This window comes from Corvus moneduloides, chromosome 4 (assembly GCF_009650955.1).
Source record: "Corvus moneduloides isolate bCorMon1 chromosome 4, bCorMon1.pri, whole genome shotgun sequence".
NCBI lineage: Eukaryota > Metazoa > Chordata > Aves > Passeriformes > Corvidae > Corvus > Corvus moneduloides.
Window position 1 is genome coordinate 27,881,620 of NC_045479.1, and position 26,981 is coordinate 27,908,600.

Here is a 26,981-nt window from a genome sequence, read left to right on the forward strand (position 1 = left end):
GCACATTGCTTTTGAGACTGCTGTTTTTAACTAAATTTTCAAGTTTGCTTTTTTTTCTCATGTATTATATCTGTGCTGCAAGCAGAACATTCGGTTTTCTTAACAATATCAGTGTTTGTATGTATTGTGAACATCCTGAATATCTTCACTAAAAACTCTCCACAAACTTAGAATAAAAGTCTCTTTTAACTGTAATAATATAATGGAACAGTTACATTGATATTTCAAGGAGACAAGAAAAACACAGGATAGTCTGAACTCATTACCCTTACAACGAAATTTCTGTAGCCATTTCCACAGATTAGAGGACTGGCCGTTACAGTGTTTTACAGTACTTTCAACAAATGATTGCCTGGCAGCAATGTTTATGAATAATTACAGGGTGGTAATATGAAAAATTGAAAAGGCTTTTATGTAAAATGAAGTAGCAAATATACTTTTGATTGAAATAAACCTCCTTAATTCAGTTTTTTAAGTGTATGTGTATCTTTAACTTGCAGAATATATGGAAACAGGAAATGCAAGTATTTCAGAGGAACGCCCACTGGAATGCGCAGAACATCAGTCTTGCGTTTTGTCCCCAGAAGTTCCTCCGTCTCCAAAGGCTAAAAGTAAATACATGTACTCTGTGAATGCAAAAGCTGCACTGAATTTCTCTTTATTATTAACATTCATACAAACTTACAAAGTGGAAAAAAAAGATTAAAAAAGTTATTGATATCAAGTAGGTTTTTTTCTACCATGAATTACCTATCTTGACTACATACACTGTAATCCATGTCATATAGAAAAGCAAGGAACTGTATTTTCAGAAAGGACAAGTCATGGATTACAATGTACTACATTGTTTGATCTTAAATATTTTTAATTCAGCTGACCTTATCCATTTCATAATCAAGTAAAACAAAAAATTCTAAATATGTTGAAATACTCTGCAGGCATTGTTCACATTTGGCTTAAAAATTGAATTTACCTCATCTTTCTCAATGAGTGCATCTACCAGTTGTTTTACATTTTGGAAGCCTCTTTCAAAGGTCACAAGTGTACTGCTCTTCCATTCATCTTCTAACACAGCTTTCATACATTGTGGCAGTCACTGTTGTGTGCATGTGCTTTCATTTTATGTTCTTTCACCATTTACACACCACAGCCACTAAAACAGGGCCTTTCCTGAGTGTGGTGTCATCCTACTCTTTCATGAAAATCATCCTCCTGTAGAACCAAACCTGACTTCTGCCTTCAGTAATCATCCAGACTGAATGTAATTGACTGCTGGCAAATAACTAACCCTGTCCTTGGTTTTGTTCTGTGAGTTGTGGTGTTACTTTGGTCAGTAGTGGTTTCTTGTGGTTTTGGTTTGGTTTTTTTGGGGTTTTTTTAACATGTTCTTTTTTTCTTTAACATGTTCACTGGGAGAGTTTTCATTCATGAGAAAAAAATACTTCCTGATGCATGTCAGATTATGATTGTCATGGTGATAGTGAACAACTGCTATAGTCCCAAGGATGTTTCCCATTGGGGTACTTAATGCGTATGTGGTGTGTGAAGATAAATGGTTCCTTTGAGATTAGTGGGATTGTGAAGCCAACTACCATATGCAATAGAAGTGTCTGTCCTGAAATTAAGTAGCAAATATTTTTAAAATATGTTTTACTTCTTAACAATAAGGTCATGATCTCACATTCCTTATTTCCTCTTACAAGGTATAAATAATGTAAAATATGCTAGCTCGGTTTTGCTTGTCTGTTGTGTAATCTGATGCTAAAGAAAAGAAATTGTACTTTATTGTGCTTCTCATCAATCTGTCTGCCATTCTCTGACAATCTAATTTCAAATAATTTAAACCAACTTAGGAAGAGGGATAGCACTATCAATTACCTTTCTGTGACTTTCATGAAAATAGGGATCTGGATAGAGGAGAAAGACCCTAATTAGACCCTGCCCTGAAAGAAACAGGCAAAATGTGTTTCTTATGTGTTCTGGCTGCAGTCAGCTAGTGCACTCTCACCCAGGTCAGTCCAGTTTTGTCACACAGAATTCATTTTTGCCCAGTAAGACATCCTGCAGGCCATATGTGGGAGAATATGGGACTGGGGAAATGAACACAGTTTTGTAGGAAGCAGTGGTTCTGTTTCTTTATAGCATAATGTATCATGATTTTAGAATAGTTTTATTATTTAGGTATTCTGCTTCCAATTTTTAGTTATAATATTAATCTGGAAAAATTTCAATTTTCTAAGTAAAAAGCAGAGTATAAATGAACCTGATTATATTTTTGCTTAATTTACAAGTTTCATGCAAAGCTACCATTGACTAAGAGTAGCAAGAGTTTTGAATGCAAAATTTCTGTTAGATATTAAAAGGTAATTAAATGCTTTTAATTAAGAACTGTTCTTATCTCTGAAAATTTTGGTAATAACTGGCCATGGTAATAATTTGAAATATATTTTTGAGTATTAGTGTTTACTTAGCATAGCAAACAGTCACTATGAAAAAGAAATGAAACAGAGCTGTACACCAAGCAGATACAGTCTTGCCAGTGGACTCTTTAGTTATGCGAGTGTACTTAAATCTGTTTTATGTATGCTGAGCTTAATATGCTCACTCTGTTTTTCCTTTACAGCATTTTATTTTCAAAGATGGAGTAACATGGAAGCATCTGTATTTTATCAAGTCTAAGCGCTGCAGTTTCCACCAATATGATGGTTGTAAACCTAGTTAAGAAACGGGGTTTCTTACTTGCTCCTGGAAACCCTTGGCTTTTTCATTTTTCATTGCTATTACTAAAGGTAGCTGTGTAACACACACAGAGCAGATAATCAGAACCCAATGTGGTTGATCATAATGAGCAGCTTTTCAGTCTGTGGAGGCTTTGCTGCTGCCAGTAGACTATTTGCAGAATGGTTAGCACTCAGTGTGATTTTAGTACTTATTACTACCACCGTTTCCAATATTGTCTTACTGTTCTGGTAGATTTCTTAGCTAAGAAATCTGATAAATTAAGGAGAAAACACAAAACACAATGCAGAATGTGGGTTTCTGATAGACTGCTGTAGGGAGGCATGTTTTAAATGTGTGGAGTTTGCCCAGTATATTCTTCCACCATTTCATTTAATCCTGGGAGAGTGAACAAGAATTATTCATAAAGCATAGCTGCTTTGATGGGGGAGATACGCATTCTTAGTCACTCACAGTTTATGGAGCTTATGTAGTGTATTTATTAATTACAGCAGCAAACATGAGCCCAATGCAGAGTATAGGATATTGATTTTGTAGGTTTGTAGAAACTTTCCTTTGCTGGATTTATTTTATATTCTTGGATAGTTGCTATTTCTAGAAATTTTCAGGAGTAGAAAACAGAGAAAGGGTAAGTATGTATTCATCCTAATTAAATGCAAGGTATAGGGCAATGCAGAAGTATGTAGATTGCCTCTAGCAAATTCCCATCCTGGAACAAGATGCCGTTATTTTTGAGCAGAGAATGGTGCATGAAGATCATTTCTTAGAAGACAAGATACGGAAAATAACAGATATTCAATAAAGTTTAAAGAATGTGCATTTCCTTTTTAGGCATAAATTACTCCTGATATTCCAATTACTGACTAATGGTGTGTCTGTTTTTAAAGGTGAAGCTGTGACTGGAGAATTATCAAAGCTCTTAGATGAAATCAAATTGTGCCAAGAAAAGGAATACTCTTTTGAAGATCTGTCTCATACTCTATCAGACCATTATCTGGAAAATTTTAGTAAAGTATCAGAGGAAGATCTTATGACCAGTGGAAGCCAAACCAAGCTTAATGTAGTAAGTAAGATGGGATACAAGGACAATATATTCAGTTACATCTGATTTATTTATGGCACATTCAAGAAAAAATAGTAAAAGAGTGAGAATAGTACAAGGTTAACATTATAATAAAAGAAAAATAATATAGTATGTGCTTCTTACAGATTTAGAATGTAATGTTCACTTCATTTTACAAAGGTATTGCTTACCACACCTCAGAAAGGCTTTTTATGTCACCACTAATACATTCAGGTTACTTGTTTTGAGCATGGGGAGGGTGAGGAAGGGGTTTTTTGAGAAATCAGTGGAGATCAGTATGTTCAATTCTATACTGAATACCAAATGTCAACAGAATCTGATCAGATATGCCCCCAAAAGAACCACCTAAACATCCTCAGTTATTTTTCTTACACATTGTATTACTATATAGCTTTCTCAGTAGCCTAATGGTATTGAAGACTGATCTAATAGAGAAATTAGTGGTTGTGACACGTCAGTGATTTCCAACTACAGTTGAAGATGACTTCATTGCTACTAATATTATGAATAAAGTACTCTAGGATTAATTTTTTCTTTGCTGTAACAAGGCTTTTTTTAAAATTGAATTCTCTTCCTCAGTAGGTTTCCTGGTTTCAGCTAGTTTAGGCTTAAATTTAAATCATGATACTAAATAAATGTGATTGCCCAGGGAATAAAGGAGAGGACAAAGGAAAACTGCTATGTTCTAAATTTCAGTTAATGTTTTTCATAAATTAAGAAAAATTATGCTCACTTATGCAAGGAAAACTATGGCAAGTTAAGGACTTTCATGTTTTGGAGGATTTATTACGATATATAGAGACAAAATGAGATTTACAAAGATGCATAGCTGCCCTGAAATGCAGTAGATACTTTTGTAAAGCCCTTCTAGATGTTTGAATGCTTAGATATATAACTCATATTGAATTCAATCTGAACAAGGTACTGATCCCATTTAAGCATTTTTAGACACTTGTCTAGTGTCTCTCTGAATTTAGGTGCTAACTGCTATTTAAATCTTCTCAGCTGCTATTTTGCAGAAAATGTATTCCATATAAACCCTTCTGCTCAGGCCTAAATGAAATACAATGTGAAGAGAAAATATTCAGACACTAAATCTGTAATTTCTGTGACAGGGAAATATAAAGGTAAATCAGGCAATATATTTTTTTGATATTTCATATATTTTATATTGAACTATATGTGAAAACAAATCTTCAAAGTTGGGGACTGTTAAAAGCATTTTATGGTGCTCTCCTACTAGAGCATCCAGCTTTTCTTTCAGAGAAAACTGTAATCAAGAAGATGGGTGTGCACTCCCAACACAAAGTTAGGATGGAGGGCAGAACATGTTTTTCCCCACAGTGAACCCAACTATATAGATCTGTATGGAAAGGACTCTTTGCTGTGATGTGAGATTTTCCTGTTTGTTCTAAAGCATCCATTTCATTTTTTAATGTATTTTAGGGTGATTCAGTCTGTTCAGTTGCTGCCTGGATGCCTTGCATCCAAAAAATGGAAGTTGCTTCCATTTTTGATACAATGTCTTTTAGTTTTGGGCAGGTGCTGCCTTCCTTTTGTGTTTAGGCTCCCTATGTAGTACGTGGTGTGATATGAAAATACACATGCTCTGTAAGGAGTCATGAAAGAGTAATTGGGAAGAAGCACTGAAGTGAAGAGATTTGTTTAGCTCTGAAAATTATTTCAAAGGTGAATGCTGCCAAACTTGCTCTGGGGGCAGAGACCAGCAGCATAGTCATGGAAGATGTGTGACAGTACGGTGATGATTGAAGAAATTTAAATGAATATTTATGTGTAAGAACACGAAGATACAGAGAGAAAGAAGTGAGGATGTATATAGATGTGGAGAGTCAGAAATAGATTCCTTGGATATGTTCTAAAGAAGAGAGATTCTTGCAGTTTTTTCTGACTTAAGTTTTCTCCTCCATGGGAAGCTTCTGTAAGAATCTCAATAGGCCAAGTGGGTTCTTGTCTGTTGTCTGCATTTGTTTGTCTCACATTTGTTTCCATTGCACATGCCAAGACCCTGTGGAAGTATGGGCAGCACAGGAGTATGTGACACTGGAGCACAGGACTCCTTTTTACCTACTGGACTGAGTGTTTCTCTGTTACCAGCTCCAACAGAGGGCTGGAATCACACCTGGTGTGCTTCCGTGAAGGAGCAGTTACTTCAGATTCAAATCAGCAGGTTTTTCCCAACTTTCATTGTTGGCTGTGCCTAGCATCAGCCTCTGAGAGGTGTAGACGTTAGGTCCCTGTTGCTGATGTGCTAGACAGTGCCATTTCCTGAACAAATGTCGATTCCAGAGACAATGACTGTTGAAGGCTTTTCAACTTCATGCAGTTCAGCAATCTGAAAAGTTTCCAAACCCCAAGTCATGCCACTTTGTGACCTTTAGGGAGATTCTGCAAAGGCACTGGCTGCTAGGAGACATCTGCTTTTTTTGCATCATGCTATTGTTCAGAGAAATAGGAGGCCAAGACTGGGGAATTTCTGATTTAAATAGTAACTTATGGATCATAAACTTAGGAAGATGGAGCAAGGAGGATCAGGAGCCACCTCCTGAAGATAGCATGGGCTTGGGAAAGAGAAGGCATCAGGAAGCAGAGTGTATTTCAAAGCATTTTTTTAACAATTGGCTCTTTTCAAGAGGGCCAAAACAACTGTAGTACTGCCCTGGCTAAATGAGGTTAAGGTTGATTTGGGACTGCAGAAGGAATTGTCTGTCTATCCAGAATCCACAGCCTGGAATTCTGTCCTGAATTTTAAGTGCCAACCTCTACTGTTTGAAAAAGTGGGGCTCACAGTTTTTGTTTAGTGTAAGGGTAGTGTGGATGCTTGCTTTTTAATGCAATAACTTGACAATAAAGGCTTCCTCTGGAAGAGTGATGTTCAGTTCTGTCCATGGCATAGAGGTGAGTTTCAACATTGGTTTTATAGTCTCCCAGATAAAGTACTAATCATCAGTCCATGATCCCTACTAGTATTGTTTCTGCGTTGTACAGCCACCAGTGTACAATGCAGAAAAGAATACCAGTGCAATCTGGAGAGCAGGACTAGGGATGCCTTGTTCACAGGCACATTCTCTTCCTTTTCTGGTCTTAGCCATCTTGCATTGTTTCTTGCTCAGTCATACAGCACTTGTAGAATTCTGTACTTTCTTTGAAAGAAGTGGGTTGGAAGTCTTTTAGATCAAACACAGAATTGAATCCATTCTTCCATTTGCTGTGTTATTAGACAAGTAGTCATCCAACAACATAACAAGTTGTTCTGGAATGTTTGTAGTAAGGAACTACTTTTCATCAAATTTTGCATTGAAAACAATACATGTTTTTATTACTTTATATGTTTCTATTGGCCAGGTGTGTGATTTGTGAGAAGGCATTAAAACCCCAGGGATTCATGCGCTTACAGTATTTTCAAGTCAAATAGGAAGCAGAATATTAATCCCATGTTTCCTAGTCTATCTTTACCGGTCATTAAAACATGTACATTACGACAACCCCCTGCTCATTGTCTCCACAAAATTAAAGGCCAGATTAAGCATAGTTTTGCAATTCTACTTCAGAGAGAGCTCCAAAGGCATTTGTGCAGCTATGCATCATTTTAGCTGGAATTCCTAGTATTTCTCTATGACTTGTATTCTGGGCGGGGATGATGGTCAATTCATAGATTTTTGCCTCCAGTTCCTGTCTTTGCTTCTCCCATTTTGGTCACTGTGATTTGAATATGCTCTTTAGTTACCCTGTGTATGCAAAGGCATGGAAAGCCCTGACTGGTGCTGCACAGGCAAGCTGGGAAAGCTTTATACTTGTGTATTGCACAGTGCTGACATAATTCAGGTTTTCTATGTTCCCTTTAAAATCTTGCCCTTTTGGAAAATCTTTCAAAAAAACTACAACTTGATTGTTCAGCGAGTCAGAAAAGGAGCTGTGCTTCAAAACAGGCTCCAGAAAAAATGAGGCGGAAAAAGATATAGGAAAATCCTTGATTTTATCACAGTTCAGTCAACAAAGGTGTTTCCTTTTCAAGCTGAATTAAGTATGATTGCTAGCAAAATCAGCTTTTGACAGTAAATTATAGCAGTTTTAGGGATTCTTTTCTTAAAAAAAGAAGTATAATTAAAAAAAAAATATTTATTTTCCAATAGATGGCAGTCTGGTTCAGTAATTTCAAGAACAAAAGCAACCATCTTATATAAGAGTTTTCCAACTTTTTTTTATTGCTGTGTTAAAATTGTGCATTTTAACACAGTCGATAGTCCAAACTGCTTCAAAATGAACACCTTTAGTTCCTCTAGGAGAAAAATTTATGGAACAACATTTAAACTAAAAACTAAAGCATCAGGACTAAATTTAGAAGTGTATCATGGCAAAGAGGTTACACACTGGGTGTGTATTCAAACAATCTGTGTGAATTGAAGAGCGAGCAAGAAAATTTAAATAGGTATAACATGCAAAGCAGGGATGCAGAAAAATTAAGTGTGTCAGGAAGATGAACAGAAGACTGTCAAAATGTGTATTGTGAGAACTCTGAGCTCCAGCAAGTAAATTGCTTTAGATTCCTCTGTCCTTGAAGCACTAAGATCATTTTCAGTTTCCTGTCAGGTATGAGAGTCCTGTGTATGTATTCATGTGAGGACAAATCATTCTAAATGTATTATTAAACACAGAAATATGCCATCTTTATTGCAATGTATTTTCACATTGTGTTTCTGTACAAAATAACACCAGAAAATAGAAATATAAGCTTTTTGTACATGTAAGAAATTCCAATGGATGTTAAAGAATATGTTACTTTTTATTTGCTTTGGACAGCCTGTGACTGCAGAACAAAAAGTAGGGATTAAGAACTTCTACACTTGCATGTGTATGTATATGTACATTTGCTAGATGTACATGTTGGATACAATAAATCTCAGACTTTTTCTTTCATAAACTTGATATTTTATTTAAAAAATACTTTCCTAAAATTGACTCTTGAAAGGGCTTCATCTTACTCTGTATTCAAAAGTTTATTCCAGTCCTTACTTTGAAAAGTGTGGTTTTCTTTTCATGTAGTAACCATAAATATTTTCCATATTTTTTGAGAACTCGTGAGATTTTTTGAACTACAACTAATTTTAAAATGTGTCACTTCAATAAAACTGAAGCTCCAAATTGAAGTATTTTCTTCAGAACAGTCTCTTTAATCTTCTGTAGTAGGTGGTTCCTTGCAATGTTTGCTTTTACATTTATGCTGTTGTGTTCAGAAGCATAATAAAAAAAATGTGTTATTGAATTTCAAGTGCAAATGCAGTATCTTACTGTCTTTGGATTTGTGACATGAGTTTAGATTAAAGAAACAGTTCCAGACAGTTTTCTGTGTTCTTAAAAGCAGAGTATATGTTAAAGGATTTTGCTTAATTACGTGGCATAAATACTGAGAAACTTAAGGTGCCCCTAATTTATTTTTTTTTAAACTGAAGGTAGTAAAACCATGTAGTGACTGCACTACAGAGGGATTTCACAGAAGTGGCAGCAGCATATCTGTTTAAATTTAATGTGGTTATATAATAGATAATAAAGGTTGGCAGCAGCAATTTAAATTTAAACATGAGGAAAGGTTCTGTGTAGTCTCAGGAAAAAGATTTGGATTTCATCACAGGCATATAAATGTCAGTTTCTGCTTAATTCTGTCATCCAGAAAGGGAAGTTGATACTTGTGCATGTTGAGAGAGTGGAAAAAAATATACTTAAAAATATAATAACACTGCTGAAAACAATGATGGTACATATTCAAAGATATACTTTTTACTCTTATGTCAGGATATCAAGAAGATGAGGCTATATAACAGCAATAAAACTATAATTGTGTTTGGTTTATATCTAAGGAGGGATTCAAAAGCATAGAATTATGTGGTTTTGAAAGAAGTTGACTAAGAGAATGTATTAGGGTGGATAAAATTTATGCGTGGTTTTTCAGAAGTCAGTTATTCTGATTAATTTTTTTTCTCTAAGGAAAAGAACAATTATTTTTTATAAAAAGCACACCTTTGTTTTTATTATTTCATAGTGTAATAATCACTAGAATTTGTTGAAGAATATTGAAATAAACAATTTGGTAGCATTATTCCAGAATACTGTTTTGGTTTTTACTTTTAATATAATATTAAAATAAATGATGGCTGGACTGAAATATAATAGCTAAGAGTGACCAAACATGCTTGAGTAAAATAATTGCTGTCTTGAGCCTTTAAAAATACCACACACTTGCATGCCTGCATTATTGAGAGAGGGATACAAAATTTCACAGAACAATGATGATGAGCGAGCCAGAAGTATATAAAATGGCTTACTAATGAGGATACATTAAAAACACATTCCAGAACAATTTTGGTTGCTTATTCATTAGGGAATAGTAAGATAATCAGGCCTGATTGCTTGGGGCTTCAAGGACAGAAACAGATAAATTTTAAATTATTTAATATAGTAACATCTACTGAATTTGATAATAAAGCTTCAGTGTATTTTGCAGGTATTTATGATGTATTAAAAAAAGGGAAGAGAATTGTACTGAGAGACAATGTTTGGAATATTGCTGCTTTACTGATTTCCCTTTTTATAATAGTATTAGATCATTTAGGTATTGACAAATAATGATGTTGCAAGAATTTTGTATTAAATTGCTCTTTCACCCAGTTCAGTTATGAATCCTATTTTGCAAGCTTACACTGATGCTGATTTCTATGGGAAGTAAAAGTATGAAGGCCGTCTCTCCTGGTACATGTAAACATTACTTTTTGAGATTCCCTTGTTAGAAAGGTCTACCCACTCTTTGAAGATAAGATTATATAACTTTAAAAATTGATTTAAAAAGCCACTACCCAACTAAAAACCATCTGCTACTCCCAATTTCTAGCGCACACAGTAGTATTTCCCACTGAGAGCTGTTGTTGCTGCTACCTTTTTTCATTAGTTATTTATAATGGGACATCCAGTACCAAACATCCACTCAGTCAACACAGAATGATATACTTGCCATAAGCTGCTTTACAAAATGATTTCTAAATTCTCGTTAAACGTGAACTGGTGATTACGAAGAAGCAGAGGGAAACCAACTCGATACAAATCTTTGCTCTCTCTTTTAAGCTACCTAGTGAAGGGGAGTTCAGGCATTCTTAATGTGTCCTTTCCTAACCTGTGTTCTATAGCTATTAAAAAAGATTATAATCTGTATGTGTAGGTTAGGCTATGATTCAGCACAGTGTTGCAAAAATTTGTGTTAGAGGGGTCCTAATAGCAGCTATGTAGAACTCTGTGCAGAATAATTTGCCTGGTATCATGCTTCACAGCCGGCTAAATTGGCCTGCAGCTCCCTGCTCCTGTGATTTCGGGTAGAAGGATTGCTAGACAATCCTCCAGCGAGCAGCACAGACCTACCCGGTGAGAAAGCTAATGCTTGTTTAAGATACAAAATCTTGAAACATGACAACACTTGGTATGATTTAAACTACATGGAGTTAAGTATAACTAGGGGAAAGTGCTGGCCAGGCCATCAGTTCATTTAGTCTGCATTAAAAAGTACTTACTCCTTTTTCCACTAGAATGATTTTCTGGAATATTTAAGCAGTTTGTGCAATTATGTGTGTGCGGCAAGTTCCTTGACTATCAGGTGCTAGCAGGAGAATAGCTTACAGACAAATGCATCTCTCTCAATGCTGCTACGTGTTTAGCTTGCAGTGGTGAAGCCTAAAGGTATCTAATCCTTTTGCTCCAGTCTGTCACATTGTTTACCACCATGAGCCTGTATTGCTGTTTTGCAGAACGTGTGCTCTATACACAGGCATTTTCTTTTGTTGGCTGAGTATATGCTTCCATTTATTCTTATATGGTGAAATCTGACAGTAGAAAAGAACAAATGCTTTTTGCACACCCCCCATAATTTGCAATACTTCAGGCTTGTTCTTTCTTAAAGCTTTCTTTTTCCTGACTAAGTAATCTTAGCATTTTCAAGTTTATTTTGTGTGTAAGTCTTTCCATGCTGCAAAGCACTTTCACTTGTCCTGCTGTGGACTCTTTCATCTCAGCTAAATCTTTTACATAAGGATCTTGGATATGGGTTTAGAATTTTTTCCATATAAAGTAATTATAATACAAGCTTTTCAGATCAAAGAGCTTGTTTGTCTTTATGGTTATAAAGCTGTGTGTAAATTTGGGGTGCTCTGGCAATGATGAGTAAAATTTTGTCTACTCAACAATTCTGTTAGACAGCTAGGTTTTATTAAATTGACTAGAGTAGATTTAATTTTTTTTTTCACAAGGACAATTTTAGTTCAATACTGAGCACATATGTGATTTGAAGAGTCATCTCTGTTTCATTATACTTAGATGAATACCAAAGATACCTACTAAACTCAATAGGATTAGCCAAGATCTGAGGCTTCTATCAGAACTGATCTTGAAATAATCTTCCCAATATGAAATGTATTTGTATTCATTAAATATCTTTTTTTTTATGTGTTATTCAATGCTTTTGAGAACCTTCTTTTTCATCTGTGTTTCATTATTTTTTTTAACATCCCTAAGCTGCCTGTGCCATTGTGCCACTGTTGCCAGTGCATGCATTGCAGAACCCCCATCTCTTCCATTTTTTTCAGTACCCTCAGGGTCCATCATCCTGAGAGTATGCAGTAGTGTACAATATGATGTCCATTTTTAAGATGCAGTCTCCAGATTAATTTAGGACCTTCCAAGAGAGTTTCAGTCACTTCTGGAGAACAGAATGAGAAGATAATACCATGAGATTTCCACCCAGAGAGGTGACTTTTTAATGTTAACATCAGCTCTCTCTTTGTCATATTATTATAAAACCAAATCATCAGGAAGACTAAGTTATTGATCACCAGAGGTGCTTCCCTCAAGCCCTGACCCTCCTTAGAAGTCTGTCAAAAAAAATCTGTTGTGGACTCCTACCCTCCCTTTCCCTTAGGTTTCTCCTCTCCTCAGACTGTTCTCCAGTGTTCCAGTCAGAATCATGTTTTCAGGTTCTCTTTCACAAGAGAACAAAAAGTTCTTTTCATCTTGATCTTCCTTGGTTTTCTCAAAATACATTTTCTGCCTATGTGATTTAGAGCATCACCAGTAGGAGTGCTGATACTCCAAAGGTGTATTGGTTTATCACATTTGAGCAGTAGAGTAAGGAACAATGTACGAGGTCTAGAAGGAATATAAAAGACTTTGCCAACATTTAGGTACAATCAGATTTTAATTTCTGAAAACATATTTTTTGGTCTCTGGAAAAACTGCTTTTGATAGAATATAAGAAGACTGAGATTAGATACAGGGGAGATTTGTTTTTCACGGTCGTATGTAGATATTTACCTGAGGGAAACCATAACTGAGTTAATAAGGAAAGAAGGAGAATCTAGCCTGCAATCTGAACAAAACTAGAACTTCTAGAACTTTTTAGCTTTTGATGTTTCTGCATTTTTAAGAGGTGGGAATTTCTGTAGTATTTTAGTACTGTTATCACTATTGTCAGCAGGTACCAATGCAGGTTCGATTGTGCTTTGTAATACGTAGTAACCTCAGAATAAATGAGTGTTCTACCTACACATCAAGTTACAAACAGTAGAGGAAAAAAAATTAGATGTTTTTATATATACCTCAAGTCAACACTGATTTCAGGTTTATTCCGTTAGTATAAGAATAAAGTTATTAAACTTGGAACTTGCAGTGAAGCCTGATGATCACCATCTGACAGGAAATGCATGAGAAAAGTAAAAACCACATGGTTATGTCTCAGTGGTTTTCTGTGGTGAGTGGAACAGCATCATTTTATCCCAATGGTATAAACAGGAGATGGAGACCTCTAATCCATCAGAGCTGTGTGAACTTCTGCAGGATCCATTAAGGGGTGGAGATTAAATGTATAGTTTCACTATATTTTATTGTATGATTCTTTTGAAGTTGAGTAAGTAGGTACTTTCTTTGAAGCACCAGTCTCACTTTCTTTTCTTCTCTAGTAAGAGGTATACAAATAATGCTAATGATAAATAGTGGGCCATATTTCACAGGGCAAAATGACCACCCATGATAAGCTAATACAAAATAATGCTTTCTTTTAAAATTGTTTAGTAGCTGAAATTAGAACACTGATAGTTTGTTTGGACTACTTGTTTAATTTCATTTTTATTCCATCCTAATGGCAACAAGTAGATTTATTTTATAATAGGCATATAAAGTAGATTCAGTATTTTTGTCCTTAAGTCTTGAAATAGTTGACCACTTATGACAGAGAGTTTCATTTTATTCTGTTGGCAGATTTTTTCAGCCCACATTAATGAGCTTAGCAAGTAGAAAATGTATAGAAAAATATGTTGGACCGGATTCCTGTAGCTCTATAAAATATAAGATCTTGAGGAATTCAGTTAAGGGCAAACACCTGATATTTACTATGCATTAGAAATGTTTGCCTGTGAAGATCAAGAGTGTGCTAGAAATGTACCCCTTAGATTTTCTGTGACTTTAATATATACTGGACTTTAATATATCCTTGGCTGAGTTCAGTGGTATAAGTTTTTAAACTGAGATTAGAATCAGAAACCAGATTTACTTGATGTGTCGTGTCACGTGATGCACGTGTTGGTCTTTACACAAGTTTCTTTATTTTTCCAGAGAAATGTGGGGATTGAATGATATACACAATTTTTGAGTATTTTCATTTCTCTTTTCTTGGCAGCTATCCTTCCTAAATTTACCATAAGTTTCAGTTTAGTGTCATGAGGGAAAATCTCAGAAGAGGCTCTTAAATTTTATTTGCTTCAGTAATTATTTGAGATTAAGCAACTTGCATGAATACTACCACTGTTATTTTTGTTGATATTGGTGCTCTGCATAACATCTCTGAATTATGGGCTGTATACAATCTGCAAAGAAGTAGCCTCAATACTGCCTGTCCAACTTAGACAAAAAGCATATTGAAATATAATTACTTTTTTTATTGCTATGCTGGTCTTTCTTTTAATTATTAATATTTTCTTACTTATGGGTACTGGAATATTTATCGCTTTGCCTTTGTCTCTGTCAGTGGCGTTTCCTTTAAGAAATCTAAATAATTTTAACAGATTACGATCACTTATTTAGTCATTGATGCTTTCTAAGAAATACAGTGTTTCACAGGAGTTATAGATAAACAAGCCAGTCAGTAACATGCTTTTATCTGTATTTTATAGGAGCTTTAAGACATTATATTATGAGTGGCTGGAGAAAGAATTTAAATATTAAGTCTTCAGCTCCTTAGGAGTGTGTCTGGAAAAGAACATAAAGGTGTGCTTGTATTGCGGTGGATCTGTATGGGCAGTGTTGAATCTACCACAGGCAAAAAGGTACTGATGAGCTAGCCCAGGAAAAGCACCCGCTGTCCTACATCTTCTGCTAGTAGTGGTTATTGAGATGACTGCAGTGACATCACTGGCTTAATTATATAAGACAGGAAAAAGCAGCAACTTGCAGTATGTGAGCTTCACACTGGCAGATTTTCCTACCAGCCGTAGCAAAGACTTTGCCTTGCTAGTGAAGATGATTTTGAATGCTGCTTCCACATGCCATGTAAATTGGACTGCATTGAGAGCTGTTGTCCAGTAGATAGTATTCTGCACCTCTGATGGGGGGTGTGTGCGTGCATGATCATTTTCAACACCTCTACAGGAGTCTGAGCCGTTGCTTGTGCTTCTGAGAGCAAAAAGTACATTGCTCTTTGACTGATCTTTTCCAGTTAGGCCTTCAACTTCTATAGCCGGCTAAGACATTTCAACTGGCAGCTGTTCTACTGTGTTATGTTTACATGATGTTTAGCACTTGGCTGCCAATATGGCAAACCACTAGTAATTTGTTACTGCTGGATCTGTAAATCATCTAGCAAAAATGTTCTTCAAAGTTCTTTTGATTATCCACTCTCAACCAGCATTCATCTTCAGATGGCTAACTCAGTACTGTATATAGTTCATCTTTAGATTGGTTGTGTCTATTCAGGTATGATTTTATTTTATGTCCTTTATTAAGCCAACAGCAACTTAATGGAATAATAACTGCATTTTCAGTAACACACTTCTACTGAGAATATGTGTGCTAAATAAAAAAAACTGTGCACTGGAGGAGTAATAAAGTGGTGACTTCTGCCTACTCTCTTACCACCTGATTTTTCCCCCTACTTTAATTTCTCTCCCTTCTGCTCTATTTCATGACAAATAATGTATTTTCTATACGTTTCATCATACTGCCACCCACTTAACCACCCTCTCTTTCACAATTTTAAAAAAGGAAAAATGCATGGTTTACAGCTGATTTTCATGGCAATTACATTGCACTGAATTTTTAAAATGTTACATGAAAACATTCAGATGGTATAGGGCTGTTAAATACAGAGATGCCTCTGTAACTGTTCTCCAAACAATATTTTCTCTGAGACATTTAAAGCCAAAAATACTGGTCATTACTTTGAATTATGATTTTTTCCTTTATGCAAGGGCAAATATTCTGTAGCTTTTAATTCTATTTAATATTTTTAAAATTATTAACACTTGATTTTGCTTTTCTGTGGGCTCCTATGCCCTTCATTATCAGTTTCTTTTTATCTGGTACATGAGTTTTTCAGTGAGTCACATTTTGGAGTGAGTCATGTGCATATTGATTCAGGGAGACGCATAAGTCTGTCATTAACATGAGATATTCCATTAACTTTCTTGGAACTGCTCATGTGGTTAAATTTCAAGACTCAAAAAATAGTTACCAAATTCCTACCTTTTTGCACAGCCTATATTTGTGTATACCGTTCCTACATACCAGCTTAGGTCAAATCTACTATGCCTGTGGGATGGAAAGGCATTCCTAGAAACACATTTCTGTAGCAGCGTGTCCTTGCAGTCTATATGACTTCCTGGGTGAATTCTGTTTTTAGGGCTTTATGCTTCATGTGCTAAGTTTTTTTTCATGGTAAAGTAAAGCACTTGAAGTGCTTTGATATTAAACATTTAAAATTAAGTGTGCTTAGTCTGATTTATTAGTATTAGGTATGTGCTCAAAGTTGGACAATTGTTTAAAACACAGGTTCACTTTATTTTAGGTAATATTAAGAGAGAGAAATTTGGCAGTTCAATCCTGTCCCAAACACAAATATTAGAGTAGAGTAAGTTATGGAAGTGCCTATGTTTTGATACATTATAGAGAAGTAGCTTAATCTGTAGATTAAAAAAATAACTTATTAAATCACAGAATCAGCTTAGTTGGAAGGGGCCCACATGGATCATCGAGTCCAGCTCCCAGCCCTGCACAGGACACCTCAAGAGTCACACCACGTGTGTGAGATGTGTTGTCCAAACACATATTGAGCTCTGTCAGGCTGGTGCTGTGACCACTGCCCTGGGAGCCTGTTCCAGTGGCCAGACACCCTCTGGGTGAAGAACACATTTCCTAATAACCAACCTGAACCTTCCCTGACACAACTTCAGGCCATTCTCTGGGATCCTGTCACTGGTCAGCACAGAGAAGGTATCAGTGCCTGCCCCTCCTCTTCCCCTCATGAGAATGTCATAGACTGAAGTGAGGTCTCCCCTCAGTCTTCTCCAGGCTGAACAGACCAAGTGTCCTCAGCTGCTCCTCATACCCCTTCCCCTCAAGGCCCTTCACCATCTTTGTAGCTCGCCTTTGGCCCAATAGTTTAGCTCGCTAATAGTTTAATGTCTGTTTTATATTGTGGTGCCTGAAACTGCACACAGGACTCAAGGTGAGGCCACCCCAGTGCAGAGCAGAGTGGGACAATCCCCTCCCTTGCCCGGTGGCGATGCTGTGCCTGATGCTCCCCAGGACACCCCAGGTTGGCCCTCCTGGCTGCCAGGGCATTGCTGACTTACATTCAACCTGCCATCAACCAGGACCCCCAGGTCCCTTTCCATGGCACTGCTCTCCAGCATCTTGCTCTCCAGTCTGTTTGTTCATCTAGGGTTATCAAGTCCCAGGTGTAGAATCTGGAACTTCCCCTTGTTGGACTTCCTATGGTTAGTGATTGCCCGGTCCTCTATTTGTTGATGTCTGTCTGCAGGGCCTCCCTGCCTTTGAGGGAGACAACAGCTCCTCCCAGTTTTGTTTCCTCTGTGAACTTGATAAGTATCCCTTCCAGTCCTGTCTCCAAGTCATTAATGAAGACGTTGAAGGGCACTGGGTCAAGGATGGAGCCATGTGAAACCTACCCCACCAAGTGACAGGTCTCCAGTCTGATGTTATCCCATTCACTGTAACATTCATTTGTGTCTGACCCGTGAGCCAGTTGCTCAGGCATTGCTTGATGTGTTTATCCAGATGCTGTTTCAAACAGTTCAAATTAGTTTAAGAGAATGATGTTCTAAGTGCTTTTTTGATTCAGAACTGTGCATATTGTAGCTTCAAGCAGCTAATACTTCATCCTCCTAATTTCAATTGATACACAAACACAGTATTTACTTCCCAAGATATTTAAAAATGAAAATTCTGTAGGCTCCAACTACTATACAATTCTTGGAAATACTATGTACTGAATACCACTGTACTGTGGTTAAATTATAATTACTAAAAGCACTTAGTCACCCATTCTGTGCAATTTTTTGATTTATTGAGTCCTTGAATTTTCTGTCATTTGGTGAAATTAAGCAGGAATTAGAAAAGAGTGAAGATTCTTACTGAGTTACATTGAGGTGTCTTTTGCTTTGCACTTAAGATATATGCACAGAATATTTTTATTGTTAAATATTGTTAAATGTGAGAGTCCTGGTAGTGGCTTTTATGTATAGATGACATAGTTTTCATATGAAGATCACAACACTCAGTTCAAAAGCTTTTATGTTTACTGAAGAATTAATTAGTCAAAATTAACCTTTTTATTCGTAAATGACTGACTGTTGATGGATCATTTTTTCTTTTATGGTTATTTAGCAAATGAAAAGCTATCTTAAGGTTTGAAAAATACAATTCTTTTAACAATAGAAAAAATGTGTCTTTTTTTAGTTTATGCCTGTTATTTTCTGATTAATTGATAAGCTATTAGGTTTCTAAATCCTAAAACTTTTGCTTTATGAATGCTTGCATCCTTTTATGAGAGTAGTGCAAAGATCCAGAATCATCTTAATTGTCATTATTTATGCTACATGCAAGGATTAATTAAAAATTTCAAATGTATTGCTCTACTTTCAATATACGTTCAGGTGTACTCATTTTGTAATCTCATTTTTACTTAAATTTTTGACCTTATTCAGTATGCATTGTATTTGTCATCTGGTTCCAGGGTGTATTTCCTATATAGCATCAGATCTTGCTCTGGAGACAGAATGATGATTAATTTTGGGGTGCTCATCATGATAGGTGTCAACAGCCCCACTGAGGGGCAGCAACTACACAATCATGTGGTTTTCCTCATGTATGTGAATTAATCACATTTGCCTAAAGTTAATACATTTTTTGTTTGTTACATGCAGTCAATTAACTTGACTGTACTGACTTTAAGTTACAGGAATTTCTCCTCAGAATCATATGTCACTGTAGTCTTGAGTTCAAGGTGTGTGACTGCTTCAGATGTGGTGTTCCTTTTGGCTCCCCAGTCAGAAAATATCATCCCATGCAGCTGGGCTGATGTGCAGTGGTGTAGAGATCAAGATTCTACGTCTGGGATTGCTAAAGCTGGGATTTGCAGAGTACTTAGGCTTATATACTACTGAAAATAGTCACAGAATCTCTCAAGATGATTCCTGATGTAGCCCAGCATTTGTGCAAACTCACCTTCAGTTTCAATATAGCCAGCAGATCAGGAGCACAAACTTAGAGATGTTTTAATGACATGCCCAGCATCCCACATGGATTATGGCAGAGGCAGGTACAGAGTACACTTCTCCATCATTCAGCTGCTTTAAGTACAAGACTATTGTTGTCCTGCTGGTACTGCTTTACAGAGTGCAGGAAGTGCAGTCAAACTCTAACCAGACTCATAGCGAATGAAAGAGATGCAAACTTGGAATGTGTTTGTGAAAGAATGGCAGCAGATGTGCAGTGTAAGGTGAAAGAAAAGATAATGAGGATGGGAAACAGAAAAACATGAGTAGGGAGAAGGCCTTGGGGGATGTGGGAAAGGTGTGCCCAGGTTACCAAAATCCTTCACTCTCTGTGAGACACAGGATGTATGTCACAATTGAGATTCCTTCTTTTCAGGATTCTTACTGAATCCCAGAAGGGCACATTTGCTTAATGCAGGGATCCTGCTGTAGAAAAATAGTAACTGATGATGTTGTATGTCATGCCCTAAGGCTCCTTTTTTTTCTTGTCTTCTGCATACCTCAGGCATTTTCCCCTGGGTGCAGCCTGGGCAGCAGCAGGGGGAGCACTGAGAGCACAGAACACTCTCCCAGCTCTGCTGTCCCTGGCTTGACTGCCACAGCTGCTGGGGACAACCGTGGCAGAGATCGACCTGCTTATCCTAATTCATAGAAGAGATTCAGGAGCAGTTTCCTGCTCTATTAGTTTAGTGTAATGTCAAAATAGAATATTAGATAACAGAACCGTAGCTTTTTACTTTTATTTCACAACATAGGTGCATGTTCTTTGGGCCTAGGAGAGTTAGAGGCACATCTCTGCTAGCATGATAGAAAATAATTACATGTCTGACAAATTATTTCTACAGAAGAAACTTCATACTGACCTGATTGTTTCAAACTGAGTGGCAGCATTTGGCTTATCAAATGTCTGATTGCTTTCTGCCTCCTGTAAGCAGAAGGATGTTGCCTTCTGGATTTCATCTTTGCTGCTCCATTTAAAAATCTTGTTTTCTTATGAAGAGAAATGATAAGTTAATGTTCATGTCTCCAGAGCTATGATGCAATAGCAAATGGTAAATGTCCTATTATTTTGTACCTGTAATAGTTTGCTGATGCTGTTTTGCTCTAGCAGATACTTTTTGAAAGGGTATATGAAATACTACAAATGGATGATAATTATGAAAAAACAGATAAAATAGGTAAGGATTTTGATGTTTGGTTTTTAAGTTTTGCTGGACTAGTACAGGAAAGATTCTTATGTGTTCTCAAACAAGGGAATTGAGTCATATTTTTCCTAGCAGATGCTGCTTACAAATGTCAGGGCAGAAAGCAGACCAGTCTTCACTAAAAGCTGAGAAAAAGACGGACTGAAAGGAAATAAGACCTCTTGTTTCATTTACTATATTCCTAGAGAAAACTTGTCTAGATAATAAGGTCATATGTTAGATAGCAAGTAGCTGATATCTGTTAAGAGGAAGGCCCTACATAAAGATATTTATGTATGTTTTATGCATTGTGTATCGCTGCTGAGCTGTGAATTTGTAACTAATAGGTAAGATTAAAGCTGCTCTCACCTTCTCTTCTTGTTGACTTTTAAAAGTAGAACAGACTTTCTCTGCTTTTTCTGTCTGTATTCATCATTCTCTCTTGATAAATATTGGCTTGCTCTCTTAGATTGGGATAGAGATTCCAAGTTATTGTGATAGACAATCTGATGTACATACATGTTTTGGAGAATAAATAGCCTCTTTATAAAGTGTCCTTAAATATAAAGTATCCTAGTGGGCAAATTTTGCCTTTTATGCAGATGGAGACATGAAGAGGAAGGCTTCCATACCTAAATTTTTGAAGACGTGGTTTAAATGCTCATTAAGTATGAAAATGAGAGGTGATGTGATAAGATCAGTAGAGTCTGAAGAAATTTTGCACTAATTGTAGTGGTCCAATGTCCTTGTGCTAGATCTTACTACTTTCTCACTGCTGTATCATTACTTTGTTAGCCTCTTACTGCTGCAAGCAATGTCTAGTACTTAATTTGGTGTTCCAGTAAAAACCAGAACTTTTAATAAATCTTTTATTCTCTATTAATATCTTGCAGTTTCTCTCCCAAATTTCCCTTTTGCATATCATATTTAATATCAGGTAAGGTTTTCTGTCTGTTTTGTTTGAGGATATGTGTTGCTTATACTTGTGTCTCTTCTAACTTAGGCAGAAGTGGCCTTATTGAAGCTTAGTATTGCAGTTTATATTGACTTTGCCATTTCATAATGTCTAATTCAATTAATTGAGTAACTGTGATTTGGATGGCATTTTTAAACTACAGTTTTTGGGGTTATTTTAACTGAAAACAGGCATAAGTAAGAGGTTCTCAGTTGTGTCTGTTTTACTTTAGTTGACAGAAATATCTTCTACTCTATTTATTTATTTATTTTCTGAGAAGTGGGCATAAATAACTTTGGTTTTACTAAAACTCTCCCTACAGGGCTATTTCAAGGCTTCCCAGTTGCACACACAGAATTAGATTTTCATGTTCAAAGGATCTCCAAGGAGGCAAAATTAAATTATGCAACAGAACAGAAAAATTAAGGAGTTCTGGGAAAGGAATGAAGGCTGTGAGAGAGTAACAGGAAACTATGTGGTCTGGGTTTGGAGTTTCATGGGTTTGTGTGACAGTCTGAGGTCTGTGAATTGATCGTAGATTTTTCCGTATCTCGTTTGCCTCGTCCAGACGCATCCCTCTCCCCAGGGTATGCAACCCCAGTCTATCGAATTTGGGGCATTTGTGACCCCTTTCTCTCATGCAGCTGTTAACTCCTTCCCTCCTCTTTGCAATAATTCGCTGCAGTAATTCCCGCACATCTCTTTCCCATTTCCTGGGAAGAACTGGGCTTCTGTCAGCAGGGAAGGGTGAGAAAGGTGATAGCAATAACTGTTTCTTCACCCTTCACATAGCTTTTTCCTAATAGTTCCTTTCTAGTGCTTTATTGACAGCAGAAATCTGAGCAAGTATAAAAAGAGCTAACCCGGATCTGCAGTAGTCTGTAAATTAGTCTGTATCATGTTCATACCTGCATTGTCTAGTTGCATGAGAGTACCAGTCAGTTTATTCCAACAGTGTGTCTAATGAACTCTGGCATTGACTGATCCTTTTTTGAATGATCGGGAGATCTGACTATATACTTCACACTTCCTCTCATTCATATTGACATTAAATTCCTGTGATTCACATTCTATCTTAGGCTATTTATATAAAATAAGTCTAATGGAAATATACAGCTCTCTTTCTGCTTGTGTATTTTGTTTTTTATCATCCAATAATTGTTTGGCATGGGGTTTTTTCATTCTGTTCCTGTAATGCCTAAATACTCATAGGATCATACTCCAGTGACTCTATTGTAATTCATCTTCCTTTAGTTGTGTTGAAAATTTCTCATTTATATAGTGTGTATATGTTTTTTGTCTTTATAAGGTGTACTGACATTTTCATATGACTTTTGTCTTCATTCACTTCCATTGGCTTGTAAGGTCACAGCTGATGTGTACCTGCTTTCCTGTGCTGAGCACTGCTGCAGTTCTTTGCTTTTTTCTCCAGGGGGCAAGAAGCGCTTTATTCTCTGGTACAGCAATGCTGAGATTTAAAATATAAATCTTCACCATTGAAGATGGCATCATAAATAGAGGGGGAAGACCTCTAGTCTGCTTCCTTTGTCTATACAAATACCTAGCAATAATAGTCTTTCACAACCTACACTCTGCAGAATTAACCCAATCCTTTTAATAATCAGTGTGAGACTATTGGTTGCTATGGCAACATATTCTGTGGTACTACTAGTGTGTCAAAATAACCTAATGAAATACCATGCTAACAATGTTTTAGAAATTGACTTTTAAAATAAAAAGTAAATAAATCCACCTAACTTTAGAAGATATGGCTAGATTCATGAAGTCTGAAACACGGGAACAACCATTTTCTAACCGAGGACAATCAGACTAATGGAGTGGGATATATTGTGTTTCTCATCTTTGATGTGTGATTTGAGATAGAATTTAGAAATATTTTTTTCTGCTTAAATTAATGGTATACCAAAAACATTTGTATTAAGAAGTGAGCACAAGAGTCAGGAGGTAAATGATCCTCAGATGTTACACAACTTGAGTTAGTGCCTGTCTGTATGGTGCCTTTGTTTCTCTTATAGTTTCCATCAGCTTGTGTTCATCTTTAGAACTGCTCTGTTTCTCTACTTTTCCCTCTTACTTTTCTTTCCCTTTTGTATTCTCTTCCTTGCAGCAGACTCCATGCATTTCTTTATTCTATTGGCTAAAATAATCTGCATTTAAGTGTTGGGGATTTAAAAACGATTTTACATGGACCTCATAGCAGTCTTTAGAGTTAATGTTACCATCAGATTGATAGTTGTGGTCAGCCATTGTCTCAAATAGTGTTATTCTGGTCAGGCAAAAATCCAGCCACTTCTGAAAAAAGCATTCCTAAAGACAGCATTTACTAACTGAGTATCAGGCAGGCTGCTCAAGCAAATGTGAAGCAGGCTAGAACAGCTATTCAGTATTCCAATTTAAATATGGACAAATAATTAAGATGTAAAAATTACTTTTTTTTAACTTGTAGCAATTTTTGTTGACATGAGATTTTAAAAGTCATTCATTACTGGGATAACTTTCCTTCTTCTTCTGAAGGAAAGAAATTAATTTCTCCTGAATTCAATAAAAGTTTAAAAGTTGCCGCTGCAATTCAGTTGGGATGGACTATCCTGTGTAGCAAAATAAGATAAATATATGGGAACTGAACACTCTTCCTATTTCTGTCTGTCACAGAAAATTAGGATACTGGTTTAAGCAAAAATCAGCATTTTTCCCTTTTCACTCAGATCAATATGTAAGTCACAGTGTTCATAAGAGAATGACTATTCCTGATACTTTTCATCCCTTCCAGACTATGAAGCAAAGTAATACAAGTCATTTTAAAATACATATTTTGCCTAAAAAATAATGTAGCACATTTATTATTGATAAATATCATGCAAAAATTGAAACCTCATATTTTGATTTATTTAGTATTTTTTTTTCTGCAAAAACCTTGAACTCATCCAGGCAAATGTTAGTTTTTATTCTTTGTGGAATATCCTAAACCTAATGATATTACTGCAAATTTTAAAGTAAAATGAAGTAGAAATTGCTAATTTCTTGAAAATAAAGACAATCAATATTTTCAACATATATTAATATGTTCACTCAATTTTAAAGTATAATTGCATATAGCTTCTTATGCACCCTCCTTAGAAAGTATTCTTTTCATACAGCAGTTTAACAGTTGAGTAGGTACTTTGTATTAAAATACCAGTTTATACTTTGGAATTTGTGAATGGCAAACTCCTAAGGTCATAAGGTAAAAAGTTTCTTTACAATATATGACTGTGTTTAATTTGAAAGTATTGTGTCGTTATGCACAGAGGCCTTCTTCAATGCGTTTATCACCAAGGGAGGAAGAAGATGATGATGGAGGTGAAAATACTTGTGGACCCTCAGGTTTATGGGAGGCACTGACACCTTGCAATGGATGCAGGAACCTCGGATTTCCCATGCTTGCACAGGTATGTGATTCCCTTTTCATCATAAAACTTAGTAACTATGGAAGAGCTGCTTAATCTCTGCCATAACCCTTAGAGTTATTTATAGTCTTGCCTGATTCCCTTCAAAAGTGGTACTTTCACTCTTCATTTTAATGTCAAAATCTGGTTCCAGAATTAAATGTTGAGGTTTGGTCATCCTGCTATAATACTTATCCACATGAGTTTAATATGGAGACTGATGTTTACTACCCCTATTTTAGACAGATAGTTGCTGTGTTGGATATCTTCCTTTTCCATCTGGAAAGAAATTTTGAAGTCACATAGTCTCCTTTGAGATAAGTACTCTATTTTTGACCAGCTTCTAATTAGTATAATGACATCTCAGCTACTTTCTTTATAGAATTAATTGAGGACATCATGCATAACTCAACTGATGTAAGAAGCCTAAGACTTCTCTTTGAAGATTATGTAAGTTAAAGAAAAGATCCCCAAACATTTTCAAATGCTCATGATAATACAGAAGAGAATAAATAGAAGTGGGTCTAGGTCCCAGCAATTCTCAGAGAAGACCAGTCTGCAGTATCTACCAAAGCATTTCAGCAGCTGTGTCCTGAACAAGTGATATTGTATTGCTACAGAACAGGATGATGCTTATTGCTGCTTCTGGGTCTCCCTTGTTCTCTCCCCACACTATAAATTAGCACTCTCGTTTCTGCAACATTTTTCCTGCACTTTTTCTTTTGTAGCATTGAATGAAGACCTGCCAAATTTCTGTTTAGAAATGTCTGGTTCTTTCAGTTGCATCCTTACTTGGCACTGCATTTAAATAGCTTTGTCAGATTCTTGTGTACCACATTGGAATTACATATCCTGTCTCACCACACTTCATACACTGTTGCTTTCATACCGTGACTGTACGTTTTATTCCCTTTAAGTCTCATGGGACTTGCACCTGTTTGAAGTCAATGCTAAAGCCTTCCCTGCAGTCAATGGAAACAGGATACGGCAGCTAATGTGCTTGAATGACAATAAGCACTGCCCTGTTTCTTGATAAGGAGCCTTTATATTCCTTTCCCCTTTCAGCAGCTGTTTCCTACTTCATATTATCCATCATTTTAGACATTTGGCAAAGTGCAGAGTTGTCGGAATTATCCTGACTTGCAATAGGAGTACTATAGTTACTAATTCCTCATTTTTAAGCATTTGTTTCAAAACCTATTTCTTAAATGGAACTTTCCATATTTAAATGTAACTTATGGTTGAATTATTCTTAAACTTCCCTATGATGAACATACATGCAATTTTTATTTCCTAATTTTGGAAAATGTTTTTGTTTTCCTTGTTTCTTTTTTTATGTAAGGTATACATAAAGGGTGCTATAAAATTGAGGCATGCCTTTGAAAAATGGGATCAAGTTTGGTTAGTTGGTTGGTATGTCTTTCCTATTTATAAAGAGAAATTCATTTCAACAGCGATGTAAGTTTTAAGACAGTGATTCATGAATTAGTTTTATTTATTGTACCTGAATTTTAAGCTCAGACTTGCAATACCTCATCCTTCTTGCTCTGAGAACAATAAGATTTTTAATTATGAGTACAAAAAAGAGTATAGTTATTATGCTTTCATTCATGATATGACAGATTGCCTTTCTAGATTGTTTTTATCCATAAAAATTGAAGGCAGAGATAGTTTTAGTCTTTTGTTGATTTCTTTCTATGGGAGAAAGGAAAGAAATTAGATAGTGAAAAATCTCCA

At 36.1% G+C, this 26,981-nt stretch overlaps 1 protein-coding gene across 8 annotated transcripts in view; it reads left to right on the plus strand.

Moving 5' to 3' along the window:
- Positions 1–26,981, plus strand: part of ANKS1B (ankyrin repeat and sterile alpha motif domain containing 1B) — a 416,591-nt gene that overhangs the window by 74,227 nt on the left and 315,383 nt on the right. For all 8 annotated transcript variants that reach the window (XM_032107198.1, XM_032107196.1, XM_032107200.1 and 5 more), the window contains exons 7-9: positions 501–611; positions 3,627–3,802; positions 25,107–25,247. In XM_032107198.1, the coding sequence (XP_031963089.1) occupies positions 501–611; positions 3,627–3,802; positions 25,107–25,247 (428 nt within the window). The remainder of the gene's footprint in view (positions 1–500; positions 612–3,626; positions 3,803–25,106; positions 25,248–26,981) is intronic.